This window comes from Tachypleus tridentatus, chromosome 7 (genome assembly GCF_004210375.1).
Source record: "Tachypleus tridentatus isolate NWPU-2018 chromosome 7, ASM421037v1, whole genome shotgun sequence".
Lineage (NCBI taxonomy): Eukaryota > Metazoa > Arthropoda > Merostomata > Xiphosura > Limulidae > Tachypleus > Tachypleus tridentatus.
The window spans coordinates 47,288,150-47,311,340 of NC_134831.1; the positions used below are offsets into that span (position 1 = coordinate 47,288,150).

At 31.1% G+C, this 23,191-nt stretch overlaps 1 protein-coding gene across 2 annotated transcripts in view; it reads left to right on the forward strand.

Moving 5' to 3' along the window:
- The window catches only part of LOC143255592 (vesicular integral-membrane protein VIP36), a 58,882-nt gene that overhangs the window by 34,107 nt on the left and 1,584 nt on the right, over nt 1-23,191 (forward strand). The window contains exons 4-8 of one of the 2 annotated variants that reach the window (XM_076511475.1): nt 1,793-1,875; nt 10,038-10,199; nt 17,830-17,944; nt 19,759-19,811; nt 23,013-23,076. In XM_076511475.1, coding sequence (XP_076367590.1) covers nt 1,793-1,875; nt 10,038-10,199; nt 17,830-17,944; nt 19,759-19,811; nt 23,013-23,076 — 477 coding nt within the window. The remainder of the gene's footprint in view (nt 1-1,792; nt 1,876-10,037; nt 10,200-17,829; nt 17,945-19,758; nt 19,812-23,012; nt 23,077-23,191) is intronic. The other variant, XM_076511476.1, reaches the window with a different exon arrangement.

Here is a 23,191-nt window from a genome sequence, read left to right on the forward strand (position 1 = left end):
TTATCAGATTTGTCAAACATTTCAGAAAAGCTTTTCTTACTGATTTGTGATATAGTTTGCTGATCAACTATATGACTGATGGACATATTTGTAACCAGTATAAAGAGTAGATTATCCTATGCATAAATCTGAGGAATCATCCTTTAATTTTCCTATTATTAGTTAGCAGAATTGTCTGGTTTATGGGAAATGCATTTTGTTTCTCTGAGCACTTACAGAATTTTAAATTCTATTTATAGCTTACTTAGAAAACTGTAAGTTATAGCAGTTTTGCACTGCTATATTTTGGTGTTCTAAAACACATATTTGAAAACTACATGAATTGTTTTTGTATACCCAAATTAGTTAAGAATTTTGAAATACTATATTGGTGAATAAAGAATTCCCACTGTCTGGAATTATACTAGTGAATATTTGAGTCAAGGCAGACAGTGTTTAAAATATTACAGTGGTAAGTAATGAAGTCTGGTTAACTCATTTTTATTCTCACTGTTTTCTCGAGTAAGGAATTGCATGTCTTTCATGATTTACCTGATTGACACAGCAGTATGTTTGCATTCTTAAAACTGCTAGATACCTCTGTGTAGCTCTGTGCTAAACATCATCATCCTTGCATGATTTCTTTGTGAAGGTTTCATTGAAAGTTATTTTGAATAATTGCATATATTTACATTCAAAATACTCATCATGTAATTTTAAATAAAACTGACTAGAAAGTAATGAAGGAATTCTTTTTAGTGACCTTTAACTTTATTAAGTAAATTAGGTAGTCGCATGACCACTGGCTGTGTGTGTGTGTGTGACAGTTGCATGGATAAGTGGAGGATGAGAATTAAACTAGCTCTAAATATTTTAAACCATTTTGTAATGAATATACAAAATGTATATATAAATTTAAAAATATGAGTTTAAATGAAATCTTAATAAAGATTTCTATTTTTTGTAGGGTAGAATATTCAAATTTCTAATTTTTGTAGGATAGAATATTCAAATTTCTAATTTTTGCAGGATAAAATATTCAAATTACTTTTTAGGACTATATCTTGTATAGGTGTATTAATGTAGATTATAATTTTCTATATATAAAATCTGCTACTATGTAATTCCTGTAGAACTTTAAGGTCTCAACAGTAGCATGGATGGGTGGAGGGTAGGAGCTACACTATGGGCTTGTATAGTAATACCTTAACATTTTGATATTTATGACCAAACATCATTATAGAGGTTGGAATGCCAAATTCAAGGACAGTTTTACCAATTCCTGCATTGTTGTATATATTCCAATTATTTCTTCTCAATTTTTTTTTCATTATTTTATTTTTTTGAGTAGCCACTCTCCCACATCTGGTTGCAGATGTCGAAAGTGATAAAGATGTGGGACATTAAGGGCTAGAGAACCTGCATCTACTCTCCTTTTCTTTTACTTTTTGTTTTTCTCTTCTCTCTTCCTTTTTCTTTTTTTCTGTGAAGTTGCAAAACTGAGGTTAAACTAGATAAATGGTACACACTCAATGAAATTTGGGTCTTCTGCCAGTACCTCGAAATCAGGGCACACTGCATAACTACCCACTTCGTGATGTATGCCTAGGCAGTATATGTTTGTTTTTTTCTTAGCTGCAATCTGACTATTTAAAATTACAATTAATTATTATGTATACAAATTTTGATTTCTTGCTCATGAGATTGACATAATTTGACAGTGAAACATGTACTGTCTGTTTTAAGGCTGTTGATCTTTCTTAGAATAAAGATTTTTAATTGTGTGCTAAAAATATTTTCTTGTCATTTATAGGTGATGTTTTTGGAAATAAAGATATGTTCCATGGACTTGCAGTCTTTCTTGACACTTATGCTAATCAGAATGGACCACACAATGTAAGGTTAACTGTTCCATGTTCCTTTAATGTTGAGATTAGCAAGTCTGTAATTGAGCTTCTAAAGGCTTAACATTAAGTAAATTAGAGGTTATTGTTGCAACTGTTTTAAGAAAATGGTGTATATATTATGTTTTTCTCTCATAAAATTTATTTATTTTGGCTTAAAATTGTGAAATTATTTTGAAGTTTTGTAACAGACACAATTTTGGACAATTAAATGAAACATTTTGGATATAATATTTATCTCTCCTCATGTAATTGCTAGCTTTTCCTTATTTTGTGTTGCCCTCTATATCCACAAGTTTTCACTCACCACTAGTCTTGAGACTAGTGAAACACCTCAACTTGTGTTTCTATATGCTATTGCTGTGCTATATATAGCATGCAGATGAGCAGATAACACACTTTCATAACCACTTTTCAATTTGGCATTTGTGTGTAATGATATGTTCTTGTTTTTTTGCACACAAACTTTTCAGATACTTCAATAACAGATCATCTTTGTTGTTGGAATTGTATTTTCGAACATTTTCTGCACTTGCAAATTTTGTAACCTTTTATTTCCATATTATTACTGCACAACAAAGTTTTTGCTTCTTGAACACTGTTGGGTGTTACTTATGGATTTCTGGCTGCTGATCATGAAAATCACATCCAAATTTTCCCGTAATGTACTGTTTCATAGAAATCTTCAGTTTTGTCATGTTTTTTCTTACATTGTACAGCAAGTACAACTGGAATATCTGTGGAGATCTGAAAGTCGTTGCTGTGTTACTGGGACTGCAGCTCAGCTATACAAAGTACTGTTGTTTCATCTGTGAATGGGACAGTTGTGCCAAAGAGTCACATTATTCTAGACAGAGCTGGCCACTCTGTAAAAAGTTAGTTCCAGGACAAAAAAATGTGGCGCATGAACTGCTTGTTGACCCGGCAAAGATTTTTTTGCCTCCTCTTCACATAAAATTGGGACTTATGAAGAATTTTGTGAAAGCAATGAACAAAGAAGGCGAAGGTTTTCGTTATTTACGACAGATGTTTCCAAGAATAACTGAGGCCCAAGATCAAAGAGGGCATTTTTGTTGGTCCTCAGATGAGACATCTTATGAGTGACAAGCGGTTTAAAGATCTGTTAGTTGGGCTGGAAAAGATTGCCTGGAAAGCCTATAAAGACATTGTTGACAATTTTCTTGGCAATTACAGAGCCCCACATTACATTCAGCTGGTAGACAAACTTCTCAAAGCATACAAAACAATGAAGTGCAACATGTCACCCAAGATTCATTTCCTCCACTCACACTTGGACTTCTTCCCTGCCAATCTTGGTACTGTCAGCAATAAACATGGTGAAAGGTTTCACCAGGACATTGCTACAATGGAAAAACTATATCAGGGCAACTGGAATCCATCAATGCTTGTTGACTACTGTTGGACACTGCAATGTGATGCACCAGACATTGAATACAAACGAAAATCATGAGCAAAACACTTTTAATTATGTTGAACTTTATAGCGTATTAGAAACATAAACACAATTAAATACGTTATTGGCAGTAAAGAGTTAACTGTCTATTTCTCAGCTTACATGATGAAGCAAAACCAAAACTATATTTGTGCATACCCATCAGGTACCTGTCACAATCAGCAAAAACTTTTCAAAAAAATTGTTGTGCAGTGGTATCAGTCACTTCTACTTTGTCCAGTGTTAGATGACAGGATGGAGATCATGCTAGCTCTAACAACCATATTGGCATCAGGTTTGTCTTTGTCTGTTGGGAAAGTGAAAGCTTTTATGCAGTGGATTGTAGAGTCCTTTATGTAGCTTAGACCTTATTTGTACTTGACATACCTCTGCCTGTGTCTCTCAATTGTGATTTTTATCAGTGTTTTATACCACCTACTTTTGCCTAATCTTATACTAATTTTTTTTTGTATCTACCTGAACCTTTTTCATAACATCATGACTAGATTTTTCAGGAATGTTTGGTTCCTTCAGTTTGTAATTTGTTCCTTGCTTCTTTTATTTGTGTTTTACATCTTCTTGAGACATTATATAAGTCCATATTTGAATACTTCTTACCACAGATTTGTTGTATGTTTTCCTCATCTTCTTTTAGTTATCAGGTTCTCTGATTTGTGTTATTATTCTATATTTGGCTTAAATTTTCCACCTTTGTCTTATACTCTCTACCTTTCAGATGATTTTTCCACCATTCATATTTTTTATTGGTAATCCACCATTCCTCTGAGGGGTTTTCACTTATCTTCTGTATAGTGAAGTGTTTATCTTTCTTGGCCTTATTATTTCATATTTGATTGATCTTTGCTAGAGTTTGTTGGGGTATTGATGCATTTGTTACTCAAATGATTTTACCTCACGTGTCAGTGTGATATTATTAGAGTGCTTTGATTTATGGAGCCACATTTTGTGGCTGCATGCCATTGTTCTTCCTTATTCCCTCTGATTTCCTATGTCTCTTGTTTTGTTTCTTTGTTTCTGTCTCACATCCTCCTGTTTCCTTTTCCTGTCTGCACATCCTGTTTCTCTGTTCTCTTTTATCTTCATTTACTCTTTCTCACCTGAGTGGTTCTTTGTAACTTAGACCTGGATCACTCTTTTTTGGGGGGGTTCCTGCTCCCATCAATTTATTCCTTAGAATTCCTCATATCTCAAAGTTATTTCTTCTATTACCCTTACAGACTACAGCAACTCATCCATCCAGGCTGGGTTCATTCAATATAGATTTCTCTTTTCAAATCACCTCTCTCCAAATTTTTTCTTATACAATATCTTCATAGTCTAGTCTTTCTTCTTTGTCAGGATATGTCAATTTCTTTCCATTGCTGTTTTGCATAGACCTTACCTGCTCTAACTGAGTAAGTTTTTTTTCTCTCTCTCTCTTGCCTTTACAGGGGTCCTAAATTACATCTCAGGATCCTACTAAGTGGTATATAATGGCTACCATATATAAGTGTACCCTGCAGCCTCTTGGGTCTCTAATGCTGATGAGATGTTTGACATGGCCACAAGAGGTTTCCTCACAGTATCTTATTTACCAAACAAGGCCTAATCCAGACCATACCTACTCGTAGATTGTCATGAGTAAAACAGTGTTAGAATAGATTTCCATCTATTTGGTCTTAGTTATGTAAACAGACTAATTTACTTTTAAAAATAGGGTTTTGTGGCCATCTGTTGCATGACTTAAGGTGTTGAATTCCTCTAAGCAGTGGAGTATGGGAGTCCATGCCACTCACCAGTTCTTATCCACTGGCATAATGTACCATGGAGGCTTCCTTCTGTGTGACTTATTCCACTTAGTAAAGAATAGATTGGTGATGTTCTGACTGTGTAGCTGGTGCAAACCCTTCTCCTCTTGCAGAATGGAGGAAAAATTTCCATTCTTGCTTGATTTTAAACTGGAGTTGACCAACTTGGTACATTTCACCCTTCCAATTGTATTTCCTCATTTTATTACTGCCTGGATGTGGTCTGATGTACTCTAGTCACACTACATAATTTGGCACATTGTGTTCTGTATTTAGGCTCTGTGCTGGGATTGATTTCTGCTTGAATTAGTGACAGATATATTTATTATAGACAAAGAGTAGCAATTATACTGAAGGGGTGCAGTTTCCCATAGTTTTGCATTAATATTTTCCCATGGCATAGGACATCACACACTGTGGTGATTCCCTTCAGGTGCTTTTTGATTTTTGAAGGTTTTTTTTTTTATAAGCTACTTTTGCTTTGGTCCCTCCACCACCTCAGTGTAAGATTATAGCTATTATGTTAGAGGAGGTAAGTACTTATCCTCCCCACTTCCAGGGTGTCTTTTCATGCCTAATCTCAAAGTGATGATTGATCAATTAGTATAGAGGGAGCAAGCTATGCTAGAAGAGTGTGTCACACTTGTATTGGTGGAAGGTTGTTGCATGTTCATTTGCATGTTACAGTGCAGCAGTAGCACATGGATGGACACACCTAAGTGTGAACAAAAAGTTGCACTTATCAGGTCTGCACAAAAGCAGGAAAATCTACTACATGAGTAGTGGAGGTATCTCTTGTAAATATGTTCTCAGCATATTAAAATGTTAACTTCTGTACTTCCAAAGTTTTAAAGAAAGTTGGATTTTTTTAAATCTTAAGATTTGTTTGTTTTTGTAGATTTTGTAAATTTAACTTTTCTAGTAGAAATTTGATCTTTTTTTTATTTCCCCGAATGCTTAACTTTGTAAGTAATCTAACTTAAGTATGTTTTTTCTCATTAAAGTGCTTTTGAATTAATATAGCTAAGTTTTATTTAATTTGTATTTTTCATTGTCTAGATTTTTCAGTCAATTTGCTATTAGCATATTTTTGCCTTTTCTTATAAAGCTAAGTATTTATTATTTTCTAGTTTTCAGTGCTAACTGAAGGATGGAAATTATTTTCACTAAAGAGAACAAATAACACTAGATAAATGGTTTATATTTTACCTGATGTTTCAGCTTAGGTATCTTTCAAGGGTTATGAATGTCAAAGGTTACAAAACTGGTCTTAAGTTGTAGTAACTGAAAATGGTATAAAACTACAACAATGTAATAGAATGGGGCACAATGAAGGATGCTAAAACTATTTCTGAGCCAGTTAGAGTCACAGGTCAAATAAGTAAATGTTTAAAAAATAAGATAATCTTAAATGAAATAATAAGTTTTAGAAGGTGAGGCATTGTATTTTTTATTGGAAGACTATTTGGATTGAGTCAGAAAAGATTTCTTAAATTTTATGCTACAAAAGTTGTTACAAATCTCTGAAATGTGAATCCAATACCTTTTCTCATTAATTATGCTGTGTACATTCATCTAGTGTTTAGCGGTGGCTCGTTTGTTGTCAAGATTTGCAGTGCCACAGCTGTGTTCATTGAAACAATCATGTATTAGATCACTGGATTCACCTACTCGTGTAGCTAAACATTGTGTACATGTCATTTCATATACAGTGTTCATGAATGTATTGTATTTGCCTAAATCATTATTCTTAACAAGTACTTTTTGAATTTGTATGGATTGCTACTGAAGGCTGAATGAGTAAGCATATCCATCAGTTTTGTTTTGTTTTTACAAGGTTTTTATATATGTAACTATTCAAAGGACATAGTCCATGAAACAACATTCCTATGTGTTGTTTTTTTTTACTGTCATTTGTTAAAATCTTGGAAGTCAAAATTGTGGGTTGTCTTTGTAATGTAACCCTATGGATAGCTGTTGGACAGTTGTAGCTTTTGAAGTTTCATCCCTGCTTGCATTTTACTCTCTGTAATATTGCCCATTTTTTTCAATTCTGGTAAGTTGACCACTGATGATACCCTGTTTGGTAACTGGTGGATTATGTAAGTTATAGTGTAAACTGATGGGTTGAATACATAGTTTGGAATATATGGTAGTAATGAGTATGCTGTTTATTAACAGTGACCATGGCATCAAGAAAAGGTACAGACTTTTGAACATTATCAGTGCAAGCAGAAATTCTGTCCTACACCAGCTGTTTGTGCTACTAATTGTAAATTGTAATATTCATACCTCATTGAAAAAGTGAACATTTTGTTTTAAAAAAAGGTAGGGATTTGTTGTTGTTGTTACTGAGAAGTTCTCAACAGGAAGAGTGTTTGGATTGTTCTTTTTAGTCGTACACAACTCACTGCATCAGAGTGATTCAATGTACGGAGCTCAAATTTTTATTAATTTTACTGATATAAGCTGTAATGTTTTTTTATAAATTAAAAGTGTTACCTTTTATTCCAAAAGGTTTTTTAAGAACTCCAGTTTCTCAGTAGTGCATTTAAAAATTACATAGATAAAAATATAATCAAACCTTCATGTACAGTCCTAATGAAAGTTGTGTTCTTGTTATGAGGAGAGTACTTTTATTTAAAATTGTGTTCAGTGATAAAGTAATGGTTCTTGCACACACCAGTTATTTTTCTAATTGTCTGGTTCTTGAATACCCAGAGTATAAAATTTTTTATGGATTCTTGTTTCTGGTGCATTTCAGTAGATGGTGTAGTTTTGATTACATGCTGTGTCTATTATAATAAGATGAGTAAGTGTGAGCTTTATGTTGGTGTGTTGTTTATTAGGGAATTCAACAAATTCCTTAAGAGGCAGGAGTCCATGATTCCATAGTGCAAAATGAAATTAGTGTACTATCTACTTGTTTTAAGATTAGTTTCAAAATTTCATTAAATGAAAGTTGATGATTCAAAGAAATGCATAATGATAAAGACCAGAATAGCAGCAGTATTTGTTGCCCACAGTGATACAGAAATGAATTTAAAGTAACTGTTGAGAAGACTGAGAGAATTTTTTATGACTTCTACAGAGGTATCACTAGTAGCAGAAAAAAGGGTAAATGATCTAACAAGACTTATACTTTCTTCTATGGGAATGGGAGGACACATAGAAACAATATGTAAGAGTAAATGGGATAGTGTTTAAACTCCTCTGTAAACCATCTTTACCATAATCCTTTGGGAAAATCATTGGTTCATTTAGGTATGAAGAAACTTATGGAGGGGTGGGTGAAGCAGCTTTTTGAGCCTTCAAAATACAACTATTGTTGGAGAGTTGCATATGGGGACTATAAGTCTTACTGTGTGTGTCATATTTAAAATTTTTAGTAATCTATACATTTCAGGGAGTTTTGAATGAGATTATGTTAAATTGTCTAGAAGTTGCATGAGTATAGTAGTTTTACTTTTAATGTTCTGCAAAATGTTATTAGCATTTTTCTCCAATTCTTTTTTAGGGCCTGTATAAAGTGGTTCATAAGTAGACATATCCTTGAGGTGTATCTTAATCTTGTTTTATGTATGTGGTTGTATGTATTCTTTAAAACACTTGTTACGCAGTTTCGCTATAGTGTGATCATTCTTTTTATAACTCATTATAAATAACTGCTTATTTCTTAAAAGATTGGAGTCTACTTGATAATTATTAATGTTCTTTCAAATCCTGTCAACATTATTTTAAGTCTCTTCGTACTGTAGTAAGTCATGCAGGAACATCAAAGGGTATAGGAGAAAGGTTAAGTTGTTTCATTCATATTTTTATTAGACATATCAGAGGAGATATTGCATATATTGGAAAAATATTTTTGATGAAAACTTAAGTATGTAGAAGAATTAGTGAAGATAAAACTGACTATAAAGAGTTACCTTCTCAGTAAGTTAACCTGAAATAGCAAAATTAGGACTATGGAAGAGGATATAAATGCAGGCCTTGGAAAGTTTTAAATTATCTAGAATTGTAGTTCTATCATTCAAATCATGATCGTTGGATTTACTTTCAGACATGATTTTCTTCTCAGTCATGTCTTTTGAACTTATTTTCTAGTTTAGTATTACTGTCTCTGTGTCCTTTTTACTTGATTTGGTTAGCATTGTTGTATGCTTATTGATGGAAACTGTACTTGTGGCACATCTCCAAGATATCTTGGCATGACCTGATTAGGGTTGTGTGTTGTGATTTCTTAGTGTGCATCAGTAACATTGGGAAGAATGTCATTTAAAAATGTTTTGACAACAGAAAGATTTACTGTTATTTAGAACATAGTATGGAGGACACCAGATAAATTTTCCCAAAAGATATCAGCTGATAATGTTTATACTAGTGTGAGAAACCAGTCTGTATTATGGTTCTAATCAATTTTATTGTAGGTAGATGTTTGAAGCACAGAGAAAAAGCTTGTTATGACAATACACTTTTTATTAATTTTTAAAGTTTTCAATGCTGAGTGAGGGATGGAAACTATTTTCAATTTTGAATTTTTCTGGTTCAGGTATTAGAATGGTCTTTATGTATTTAAATACGTATATATGTCACATAGGACTTTCCAGAAATAACTTCCCTATTTGGAGAATTGTGATAAAAATCATTATTACCAGAACTTTATATATATAGACTGATTTGTTGTTTGTTGTCTTTATTGAAAATGATTATGTTCTTAGTTTCTAAGATATGTTGCATTAGGTTCTGTTATAGTCAGTTTTTCTCATCATTATAAAAGCTAGATGTAAATTGAAAGTTAATACAAAGAAGAATTACTCCTTCATGCATGATATGCTTTAAGTTCAGCATCAAGGTGGTACAATGTATTTTACTGATATCACAACCTTCTTTCAGCATGGACATCCATATATATCTGCAATGGTCAACAATGGCACCCTACACTATGACCATGATCGTGATGGTACTCATACTGAGTTGGCTGGTTGTGAAGCCAAATTTCGAGGAGTTGATCATGAGACTCATATTTCCATTAGATATGAAAGAGATACAGTGACTGTAAGTTTGTATACTGTATAAATGAATTAATGTTTTACAGTAAGTTAGTATAGTATTCACTAGTGTTTTCAACAGGTATTTACACATTACGACTGTTTTCAATTCTTAAAAAAGTTGTGCAAAGTTTAAGACAAAGTAATGTAAAGGGAACTGCAGACAAAGTATTATTTTTATGAGAAAACAATAAGCAAAAATCAAAAACAAGCAAAGAAATAGTCATGACATAGAGAATGAAGACAAAAGTGGAATCATTTATAGTGATACAGACTCTGGTTATATTTTAGTGGTGGGCAAACCATTGATCATTAAAGAGTGTATAAAATGTTTTGAGTATGTTATAAATCAAATTATTCAACTGTTTATTACACTCTCAAAATCTGCTTATACCATAATAACTTTTACCTCTTCTATTGACAATAATAAATATAGGAGACAAAGATTCAGTTAAGTAAGCAGCAAATGTAGAGTAACCGTTAATTTTTTTTTTTTTTTTGTTAAATGATTATTTGCTGATTCACTACATGCAATTGGTTTGTGGTTATTGCCATTTTGTGGCTGCAAAACATTTTGGAGTTAACAGTATTTTCAACTTACATTTATATCATTTACTTTTTACTTTTTCCATCCAAACATTCATAACTTTTTATTATTGGCATAAGCTTTTGCAAGGAAAATAAAGACAACATTTCACATGAAGTAAACTTAAACTGTGTGGCATCATGGTTTATACTGTCTTGTCATCTGCATGTTATAACTTCTTTGTTGTGTCGATAGTGGTCGGAAAGATTTAGGTACCTGGAAACCCATTCAAATTACCCATCCAGGTAGGATTTTTGGTACATGTTCAAGCATTAGTATTCAAATGTGCTCATATTTGTAAATGTTTCAAGAATGGTTTAATTGATCTTGTGTCATTTCCTAATAAAATCACATTGCTAGCCACAAGTAAATGCCAGAAACTACAGAATCATTTTCAAAAAATAAGATTATATTAATAAAATTATAGTAAATGAGGCATGATTAAACAAAACCCTGTTTAGTGAGTAATCCATTTGATTAATATACTTGAGAAAAGAAGTTATCATTGCAAATGCCTTTTAATTAAATATAAAATTATTTACTGTGAAACCAAACTTAGGTTTGATTAAAATTTCAATGGTGTGTTGATTACCTCCACAAGAAATTAATAAGTATAATTTTTGACAGTTTTATATTGTAGCTTTTATGGTCACTAGGGAACAATTTTCTTTGCAAACATTAAGTTTTAACAGAATTTAAGGAAATATGTAAAAAATATTACCATATTGCTTCATATAACAAAAAAAATAGGTAAGAAGTATAATGTGTAATTTTTAATAGTTTAATGTCAGCCATGTAAAAGATATTAAAAAAGAACAAAAATTAAAGATTTTTTGTATATGTTTTATTTATTTATCTTACTGACAATTGTTGTTGACAATTATTATTTTATTCTCATTGGAGAATGAAGAAGTCAAGACAGAAAAATAAATAATGATTCTCAATCAGAAGCAATTAAAATAAAGCACAGTTCCATATTAGCTGTAGTGGAAGAATTGTGACTTTTGGATCAGATATTAGAAATAATTTCTTCAATTTGAGAACTATGATAAAAATAATAGTACCAAAACTTTGTGTATGTACTAATTTGACTGTCACATTTATGACAAAAATTAATTCCTTGTATAAATTAATATTAATTTATTACCCATTAATTGGTCATTACATGAGTATTTTTTTTCAAGGCAAGTGTTCAATATGGCTTCCATTGATGATGATCATAATTTTTAAACATGTTCTATACACTGTACTTAATTGCATGTACTTAATTAGTTAGAATTATTTATAGAAAATTTGATATAATCAAATTGATGTGTATACAAAGCCTTAATTATCTATGGTTGGCAAAAATGATTTTATTAAAATTAGAAATTGGAAAATTTACTTCTGGTATACTGTATTTATTTTTATTTAAATGAATTTGATCATCATCTTGGTTGGAACATTTATATGGTTTGCCTTTGGTAAGTGATGGTACTTTTTACATGCAAATTACTTCTGAAGTTCAATTCTTTTGGCAGTGGATATGACAAATATAGCATCATTGGAATAATGTTATGCCCTCTTCTTTAATAGACTAGATATAGAATGTGTTGTTTTAAAATATAATAAGCCTTCAAACATTATTTAAAAGAAGAATGAGACCTGCTTCTAAATACAGCTTAGAGGATAGCATGCCTGGACTTTGAATCCAAGGATACAAGGTTTGTATCTTATTAACACAAAAATACCCATAACATTTTAAGGCAATGGTTGTGCTGTAAGGGTGATAGTCTAGTCAGAGAAGCATGTACCTGAAAATGGGTGCTCAAGGTTTGATTTTAACACTTACAATTTGTGAGTGGATTTCTTGCAATGTGAGTTAGTTTTTACTCCTTCCAATTTTTTGTAGTTTCATATTTTCATATTACACAAAATTAAATTTCCAAACTCTTTTAATTCATTTACAATTGATATTTGTTGAATTACAATAATTTAGTTCATTTATGATGAACTGAGATCATGTTCAATTGCTGTTGGATTGCTATCACATGTATGTATCCATGTGAATGTGCTTTTTTCCATTTATGGGAACACTTGTCAGGCAATTTTTTTGATGCATGCATAGTATATGTATTTTGGTCTAAGAAAATGTTTGTGAGTCCAAAATTTTACACTAATACTGCAGATTTGTTTTCATCTGCATGTGTGGTTAAATGATTTGTATGCAAAGAATGAGATTGTTTTAGTTAAATATTTTAATTAAAGATGTGTTATATTTTTATCATACTTATTGCACTGAGACTGAATATTTCATGTAGTATTGTTAACCTATTATGCAGTGAAATACTTAAATTTAAAAATAGGAAAAATATATATCTGAATTTTTTGTTAAATAATCTTGAAAATCTTCTTAGTTTATATACCTAATTGTAAGTTTTTACTTTTTCAGAAAAGGTTTATCAGGCAGTTTGGCTCATATTTTTAAAAATTATTAAACCTTTCTAATGTGCATTTAAAACTATAACATAAATAAAATCTAATGATTTTTCTAACTAACATACTTTTAGATGAGAAATAACACCACATCACTGCTGCAGATGCAAGCAGCAACAATGCTAAGAGCATTTGACAAGTTCTTTATAGAGTTCATTGTCAATTTTAAAATAACTGTTGGGAAAATGTGGTATTTCTATCTGTTACAAATGACTTGCTCAATTGATTATAATTAGCTGAGAAGTTGGAACAGTATTTTTAAAAAGTGGGTGTATCATTTGTCAAGAGTTCTGAAAAATTTTATCTTTCTTCCCAAAGTCCAATAAGGGGCTTGAGAAAAGAATGTGTATATAGAGCAATTTACCTAGTTTCTTTTTATACATAGAACTATAGTGTATATAAAGAACTATTTAAGTTACAGAGATGAAAAGTTAAACTTTTGTGAACTTGTGTGTCAAGCTGAAGCTTAAAAATTTTTCTTTAAGATTTCTTTTGAAATAAAAGAATTAAAACTTTGAACTATAATGTAACTTCATTGGTGTACATTAATATTAAGATTGTTCAATTAAATTTTGAACATAGCAAGGGCAGTACTGACATACCCATAATTATATGGTTAAAGGCAGTTCCAATTTTTAGCTGTGGCATAGCAGCTCATAGTACAAACTTTTATCTCGTATCTCCATCTCTTGACCAATTTGAGGTATAATTACAACCACAGCTATTGAGGATGGCCTCCTGTTTGAAAGTGAGCTTAAAAGAATATTTCTGTTTCTGTTGACTAGTACCCTTACCTCTAGTCTTTCAGTTCAAATGCAGAGATGACAACCCTTATTTTAACTTATAAACAATTTCTAAACAAATAATCTAGATACATTTCTTTCAAAAAATACAGTTTAATCTGATATCACTCAACTACATTTCACTTGTCCAAACTGAACTCTTGTCATTCCAGAAAAATCATTTGAATGTCATCTTCCACTCAGCATGGATTTTGTTTTTACACAAGAAAAATGTAACAATTATTATTAAAATGAAGAGAGATTAAAACAAAATATTTAATTTTAATGTAGTAGTAATTGAATGTAATTATGTTCAGATAGAAAAGTAGTACCTTCATGGCTTTTCAAGAAGTTCTGTGCACTTTTTACAGTGTTAAAATAATACATAATTAAAATTTCAGGATTTGTAATAGTTACCATTTCTAAAAAGAAGTGGAAATAAAGTTCATAAATGCTTATAGTGCACTCTGAGTCACTGGGAAGAATAATGTGAAATTTGCAGTACTGATTAAAATTTTTGCTATGAGTATTTTTTTCTTAAAAAGTCATGAGGTTTGAATGAATTACAATAAAAGTTTAATTAAAGTGCATCATTATCATTATATATAAATAAACTTTGCATCAAAATATAACTTATAATCCAAATTTAATATTATATAAGGTTCAGTTTTTTAATTTTATAAGGCAGTATTATATAAGAATCCTCAATTTTCCTTAGTGTGAGAACTGCAACATTTGTTCTCTTGGGATCTCCTCTTCTCTAATTTATTTACCACCCCTCTGAGAAATATGAAATTTAATGTAAATTATTCATTATAATGTTGTCATCACTCAGGCAAAGTGTAATTTTATAGCCATCAATCCTATTTAATTGTAGAGACGTAAACCAGAAAATCAGACCCCTTTTATCATCCCCACTTATCACATTCTCTCTTTCACAAATTATTTATAGATCTTTCTGGCATTTAAAACTACATTATTTGTAACCAATTGAAAGCCAGTGTTTTAAGCTATCAAATTATGTATTATATCACATTTTTGTACAAAGAATTGCCTGTTTCACTTCCAATTCAAACTTTATTCCTATGTGAAACAAATCAAAGAGCTTATCTGAACTTTTAACAGTTTTTGTCACATAGCTAGAAAGCCAAAAAAACTGTGATAGTTATGTAGGACATTACCTGTTTTTTGCATGTTATTATTCTGTGTTTTTATTGTAATAGTGCCATCAGTATAAAAAATATTTGTATTGGTTATTTTATCTGCTGGAAAAGTAATGTGTGAAGCCAGCTGTATTTGTTATGTTGATCAGTGGCAAGAATATTTTGTGAAGCTAACTGTACTGCTATTGGTAAATGGAAAGAATATTGTTTGAAATGCACTCTACTAATTACTGTAATAATACATAATCTAATACCTGTAATTCACTATGTATTTGTATTTTGTTTCACTTGCATATGTGATTATAACCAGCTGTTTTGACCTAGCTTGCAGCTATGAACTTATTGAAAAAAACACTATTTACAAATAGAGGTGACAGTTATATTTCCCATTATCTATTGTCTACAGTTATGATAGAAAATGTTCGTACCCCTGCGTCCCGAGTTGTTTTTTGCTTATAACTTAAAAAGTATAATGATTAGGCTAATAGAAGTATGATGTATTATAAATATTATACTAACACACATCTACATAAATTTTTATGTAAATTAAACAACAAATAAACTGTTTATAAACAAATAACCCAAAATAGGTGGAGCAGAAAGTGTTCGTACAGTTCAAAACGTGTGAAAAAACTGATATTTCCATAAAAATTTTGTTTAGTTTGGCAAATAAACTACATTATACCATTCCAGAACTAGACACTGGGTTCACAATTATTGGAATTTAGCCAGCAAAAAGTTTACTTCTGGCAATTTAGTGCCGTCTCCAACATTATCTGCTTGGTCATCGTGGCAAACAGGAAACAACTGTCCAGTGATTTAAAAAAAACGAATTATTGTAAAATACAAGTCTCGTGTGTCTCTTTCCTGTATTGCTACACAACTTAATGTGCCAAAATCTACTGTTCAAAGCATAATTGCCAAGTTTAAGCTTAAAGGATCAACTGCTAACCTCCCTTGTTTCGGACACCCCACCAAAATTCCAGAGAGAAACAAGAGGAAGGTTCTCAGAGAAGTTAGTAGGAACCTTCATTTAACACATAATGACATACAGAAACTGGTAAGGGAAACTGGGGTTGAAGTAAGCACCTCTACAGTTACGAACATGTTACGCTCTTCTGGGTTCAAAGCATGCCATCCTCATAGAACTTCATATTTAAAGCCTGTTCATTTAGAAACACGATTGAGGTATGCAAGAAAGCATGTAGATAAACCCTTTACCTCTTGGAAGAGTATTCTTTGGTCAGACAAGACTAAATTTGAGCTTTTCGGCCACAATGAAGTTCGCTATATTTTTCGTAAGAAGGGGGAACGAAATCTTCCAAAGAACACCGTCCCTACAGTTAAACATTGAGGTGGCTCAAACATGCTATGGGGTTCTTTCAAATGTTCTGGTGTAGGCAGCCTTCACTGCATGAACGGAATCATGAAAAAGAAGAGTACATTGATATATTAAGCACATATATCAAGAATGATGCTCGGAACTTGTGGCTTGGGCGTCATTGGATCTTCCAGCACGATAATGACCCTAAGCACACATCAAAATATGTGCAATCCTGGTTGCAGAGGAACCATATAAGCATTCTGGAGTGGCCATCGTAGTCATCCGATCTCAACCCAATTGAAAACGTTTGGTATGAGTTGGAGACCAGGGTTCATCAGCGTTATCCGAAAAACTTGCAAGAGCTGGAGGCCTTTTGTAAAGAAGAATGGAAGAAAATACCAGTCGAGTACTGTCAAATGATTATGGAGGGCTATGAGGAGAGATTGTGCCAAGTAATTCACCTGAAAGGCTACACAACTGACCATTAAAGTAGACACATGAACACTTTATGCCCTTCTTATATTTGGTTATTTGTTTATAAACAGTTTATTTGTTGTTCAATTTACATAAAATTTATGTAGATGTATGTTAGTATAATATTTATAATATACTATACTTTCATTATCCTAATCATGATACTTTTTAAGTTTTGAGGAAAAAACTACTCAAGACGCAGTGGTACGAACACTTTCTGTCGTAACTGTATGTCCTTCTGATCTCCTACTTTGTACGTCTTTGACCTTTGTGTCCAGAATATATAAAAGTTGCTTTAAGTTGTTTCATTGTCCTTTACATAAGTTGTGATTCCAGTTAGTATTGTAACACAATGCATGATATAACCTTCAGTACATTATGCATAATTAATATCAAGTGTAACATTAAATTGGAACTCTGGAAATCAACTTCAACATGATCTTATTATAACTAACAAAGATACATTTTAAAAGTATTTTCTGTCATGGCAGATTTTTAGCTTATTGCCTTTGTAAGCACAGTTGAACAGTAGAATTGAAAGAATTATCAAGATTATCTTCATATTTTATCAACTATTATTTTAATAATATCTGTAGCTTCATATTAATCTTGTGTGAAAGATAAAGAGCTTAATAAATATTCTTAACTCCTTAAGATGAAGACTGTGAAGCTTCATTGCATTAAAATTAAACTTCTTTGAGAAAAAGCTAAAAATTTGAGAAATTGTAGGTTTTAGCAGATTGTATTGAGTTATAATTTTTTTTTCTAACTTATAGTAATGCAGTTAAGCTTCTAAATGTTTGTATTAATATTATTACACTTTCTCTTTTCAGGTTGCAACTGATATAGAGGGTAAAAATGCATGGAAAGAGTGTTTTAAAGTAAGTGGAGTAAAGCTGCCCACAGGTTATTATTTTGGAGCATCGGCAGCAACTGGTGAACTGTCTGGTAAGAAATGAATTTTTGTGTTATTTTTTTGAAGAGATAAAAAAAAGGAACGTGTATATCAAGTATGAAAGAAACCTAAGTAGTTGCCATATGCATCTGTAATAAATAAGATTAAAATTAGATTTATTATAAAGCCTTTCCAACCAGCTGAATTTTTGGGTTAAGAAAAAAATTAAATTACACTCACACAAGACCTTTTCTTTATCAGGTAGCTTGTTATAGAATTTGTTTATTAACCCTTTCTCAATTAGTTTTGTATACATTACACAAGTTCATATACTCATTTGCTAACATTTATTCTATAACTTTTAATGCATTATATGAATTTTCACAAAATTTAGTAAACTTCTAGTAAACATTACAAGTTTCTTGTACAAAAAAAAATAAGAATTTTTAATGAGCTATTTTTTACTAAAGATTTGTTTATAAAAGTATCAAATCTATTTCATTACTAGTCCAGATTTTGTATGTTATTACCTCTACCCTATATGAGATTTGTCAATTTGACCAAACCTCATAACTATCATAAAAAAAAGAAATATAAATAATGTTTTTTGTCTAACTAGAATGAATATGAATACAAATGTTTAGTCTAAATAGCTTGAGTCTCACAGTGTTATATATTTATTATATTGGACTTCCAGTCGTGCCTGATCAGTATTACAGAATGTGGATGATTTGAAACTTTTTTTTTTTTTTGGGGGGGGGGGTATATACAGCTGAATAACCAAAAAAATCATAAATTATTACATTACTACCAAAGAATTTTACTATAATTTATCAAGGTTAATAACCAAGTTATATTTAGGTCTAAAAAATTTGAAACTTGGAGTACACTAAAGACACAACTTATCTCCTTGAAATCTTGATTCAAAAGAATGTGGTAGACTGAGAAAACTACAAGTATTAGATTATAATCTGTCAATTGGTTTTTCACATTTCATATATTGAAGGAAGTGTATATAAGGGACTGTTACCAAAAATGGAAAGAGTTGAACAGGGTCACTGTATTTCAGTACATAAACCATATTTCGACAAAATAAAAAGATATGAGGTTCTTATTTTATATTCTAGGTTATAAATATTAGTACTTTGAGTTCCTAATGTGTATGAAATTATAGAGTTAGTATTTGACACCATAAACATCTAATTTTAACCAGTGTTGCATTCAACATACCTTGTGACTCACTATAATCCATATTTAGATGTGTTCTATTAATATCAAGAAGTTAACTCATATGTAATATTAAAGTTTGAATTATATTCTATAACTTATGCCCAACTTTTTGACATAAATTCATAAAATATTATTTCAGTAAAATTTTGAATGCAAGTCAACAATAGAAATGACGTGGCCTTTTACCCTTGACCTGTCGTGAGAGGGTTAAGCAGTTCATTTTTCTGTTACTTTTGGCTGTATTTGGCTTATTTTACAAAAAAGTCATTGAGTAGATAGCTTGCCAACAGTGGACAGTTGTTATCCTTCTCTCTTTCCTTTAGGAAGTCTGATTGTGTAAAAAATCTGACTTTTAAAATCGATCACTCAATTAAGTCAGGATATATGTTACTTTGAAAATGTTTTGTGAGAAGAGAACATTTAGAAAACATAACATCTAATTTTCAAAATTCAGTTTAAAATCTAAAACTAACAAGGAGCAAGTTAAGATCAATCTTTTAACATTTTGAGTTAAGATGGCCTTTTTCAGAAATATATATCCATCCAGATTTAATTGTGAGTTTTCTTTAAGAATCAGTTTCTTCAACATTTTGATTGTATATATTTCATTTAAGTCATGATACTTCTTACTTTCCAGATAACCATGACATTATATCTATGAAATTGTATGAATTAGAAATCTCCAGTGAGGTAAGATACCCCCCTATAACTGTAAGATGTGACATTTCATGTGCCTATTTTAGCTATGTTATTGTGTGTCATGCATCTCAAAACCAAAATAGTTTCAAGCCATTACAGTTGCAAGTACAACCCAAATGAAGAATTGCTTAAGCTTTGAGTTTATAAAAAGTTTAAACTGTTTGGAAGTCTTTAGAAATTTAGAGTATATTTTTAAGTCCTTATGGTTCAAATATAAAGTTTAAAAAAATGAATAATACAAAACATTTTCTTGAGAATTTATTGGCACCAACTTTTTTTTTGAGTGGCAATATCATTATTTGCATCTTATGTTCTGAGACCCACATGGCCACACAATTTTGTTTGTGTTCCATTGTGCAAACATGATTTGGAAATTTATTCAGTTTTTTTTAATGAGCAGCATGTAGTTCACTGTGATTTTATTGTCATTTACACTTTACCCAATCCATTAATAGAAAATAAAATGTATTGATGGTACATTGCCAATACCAGTATGAACCATCCAGTTTGTAAATGGTTCTGTTATATAAACCAATTGCTTCTAATACCTTTAGTTGTTTTGCTAGTTGTACCAAACATGCTCGCCCTTTCAGCCATGGGGGCATATATTGTGACAGTAAGTCCCACTATTCATTGGTAAAAGAGTAGCCCAAGAGTTGGCACTGGGTGGTGATGACTAGCTGCCTTCCCTCTAGTCTTACACTACTAAATTAGGGATGGCTAGTGCAGATAGCCCTCATGTAGCTTTGTGCAAAATTCAAAAATAAACCAAACCTTTTGCTAGTTTTGTCCTATATCTATCTAAGGTATTTTAAAATAAATCTCCTATACATTTAGCTCTTGCACACTTTAATTCTGCTATGGAGGAATAGAATAAAAAAGGAAGTTTTATTGTTACTTAAACTTGTGTTATTTTTGTAGGTTTGAAAAAAAAATGGTTTTGTTCAACACATCCTGATTTTAACTTGTGATGAAATAAGTTACATAAAAACATTTACTCTGTTTTGTTGATGTTTGAGTTGGGCTGAGGTATTTTTTATGCACCTAACACAATTCTAGTGAGCATAATAAATGTACTAGCCCAACTATTTTTATTTTGCTTTTCACTTTGATTTAAGAATAACTATTCTAATTCCAGTGAAGAGTTATTGCATAAATATGAGATTAAAAAATTACATTTTAATGTAAATTTCAGTAATTGAATCACCTGTATCTATTTATATGTAGCTAGCTTTTTGTGTTTTGCCTTATTAATGATAAACAAGTTACCAGTTTTATAGAAACTTCTTGCAGTAGATATTTAATGATTTGAAAGAAAAAAATCACAATAGGCATTTTGTAAATTTTAAAAAGTAAATATAGAATTAGCTTTTATGTATATTTAGTGCAAGTAGAACTACACTAGCCTCTTGTAGAATTTGCAGTAGCCCAAACTCAAAATTTGATAGTCTCAGGTATTAGGCGAGCAGCTTTTCACACACCTATTTGTAGAAAAAATAATTTCTAAAAGTGAAAGTATGGTAACAGTTATCTGTATAGTTTTTAATAATGAATACATGATAAAATATACACATTTTTTAATACTGAATAAATAGTAGCATTTAGTTTGTAATATTGTACATACTGTAACATTTTTAATAATGAAGTATATGATACCATTTAAATGTGTAATTTTGAATAATGATTGACCTTGGGTAGGAGAAGTAATATTGAGCAAAATTCTGAAGTTATAAAAATTATTTTAATGATATGTAGCAAGCTTTTAACAAATAGTAAGTGTGTTGTGCACAAAAAATTAGATATGTTGAAGAAATTTTTGTACTAAAAGTATATCTTTGAAATGACAAATTCAGTGTGACTCAGACTTTAAAATGTCAGAATGCAAGGAAATGTTGGTCTGGACAAAGAAAATACTTTTGTCCATTGTTCAATTTGAAATTGTATTTGGAAAACCTCTACAACCTTTTAAAGGCTTATCTAAAGTTTATTTTGTATATCTTTTTGTTATATATGGTATTTTCTGTACTTTAACATGAACTGTTATAAATTCAGCAGTTGTAAAGTAACTTAAAAAATAGATCTAAAATCAGATATTTTGTTGAATGGCACTTTGTACAAGGTTGGACATTCACATTTCATCAATGTATGTACACAAAGATATAACATTTATACATTGATTTTTTTTGGTAATGAAGTGTATGGTAACATTCACACTCTTAGTTTTTAATAAGGAAGTATATTGTAATTACTTGTGTATATTTTGATAATGAACTATATGGTAACATTTACATGTAGTTTTTAATGGTGTGGTATTTTCTTTCATGCACTAATAATGAGGTAAGTCACAAGGATTTACTTCTAAGTTATTATTGTATGTTGTTTTTTGTACACAGTATTTACACACACATATTAAAAGTGTTTGGTAAGTATGTTTAGTTTTTAATATGGTTGTCTAAAGAACTTGGAACTACTTTTATGTGGATGAACACTTTATCACATAAATATCTGTATAAGAGTCTGAAAATTATTATTTACAGTAGACCTAAAGGTTGGTGGTTGGGAGTTTTACCAGTTAGTGTAGATAACTTGGTTGGGCTTTTGTAACTTCACACAAATATAATTTATTCAGTGTACTATTAAATTACTAGTATTTAAATTACTACTGTTATGGGGACTGGAATCCCAACCTCAGGAGATAAGTTTATTTTACTTGCCCCCAAATGGTAGTATTTTATTTTATTTTTATTTTTTAGATATTTAGCTTTATCTTTCTTCTTTCATATGCTTACTTTGGAAAGCAGTCATCATCTCACAATTGTATCTGGGCAGTGAAGGGTGATATAGATGAGGGACATTGTGAGCACCTACTTCTTGCTTTCCTAACTTCTCTTCATAATTTCTTTATTTAAGAGTGGTGAACTGAGGTTAAGACTGATACATGGTGTATTCCCACTGCAGTGTGGGTTCTACTTCTTCAGTCTCCTTCAAAACCCAGGGCACATTATTCCTGTATCCTGGGGATCCTTTTAATTTATACAATGTCTTTAATTTTGTTTCTGTATTTGGGCTTGTTTTTGTTCATTTATATACATAAATATAAAACAGTTCATTATGTTATAAGGTAGTTTGTTTGTCATTTCTTCTTAAAATCAATTCATGGAAAGTTAATGATTTCTTTCAAACTAATTTTAGTTGAAAGATGAAGAGGATAGGTCCAACATTGAGCCCTCTGCTTCTTTCTTTGCATCCCCAAGAGGTGAGAAATCAGTATTGTTGAACCAAATAGTTCAATATTTAAAGGTTTTCATGCATTTCACTGAATTGAAAAAGAGCTATTCACCTTAGATATTGGCCTGTTAGCAACCATATTT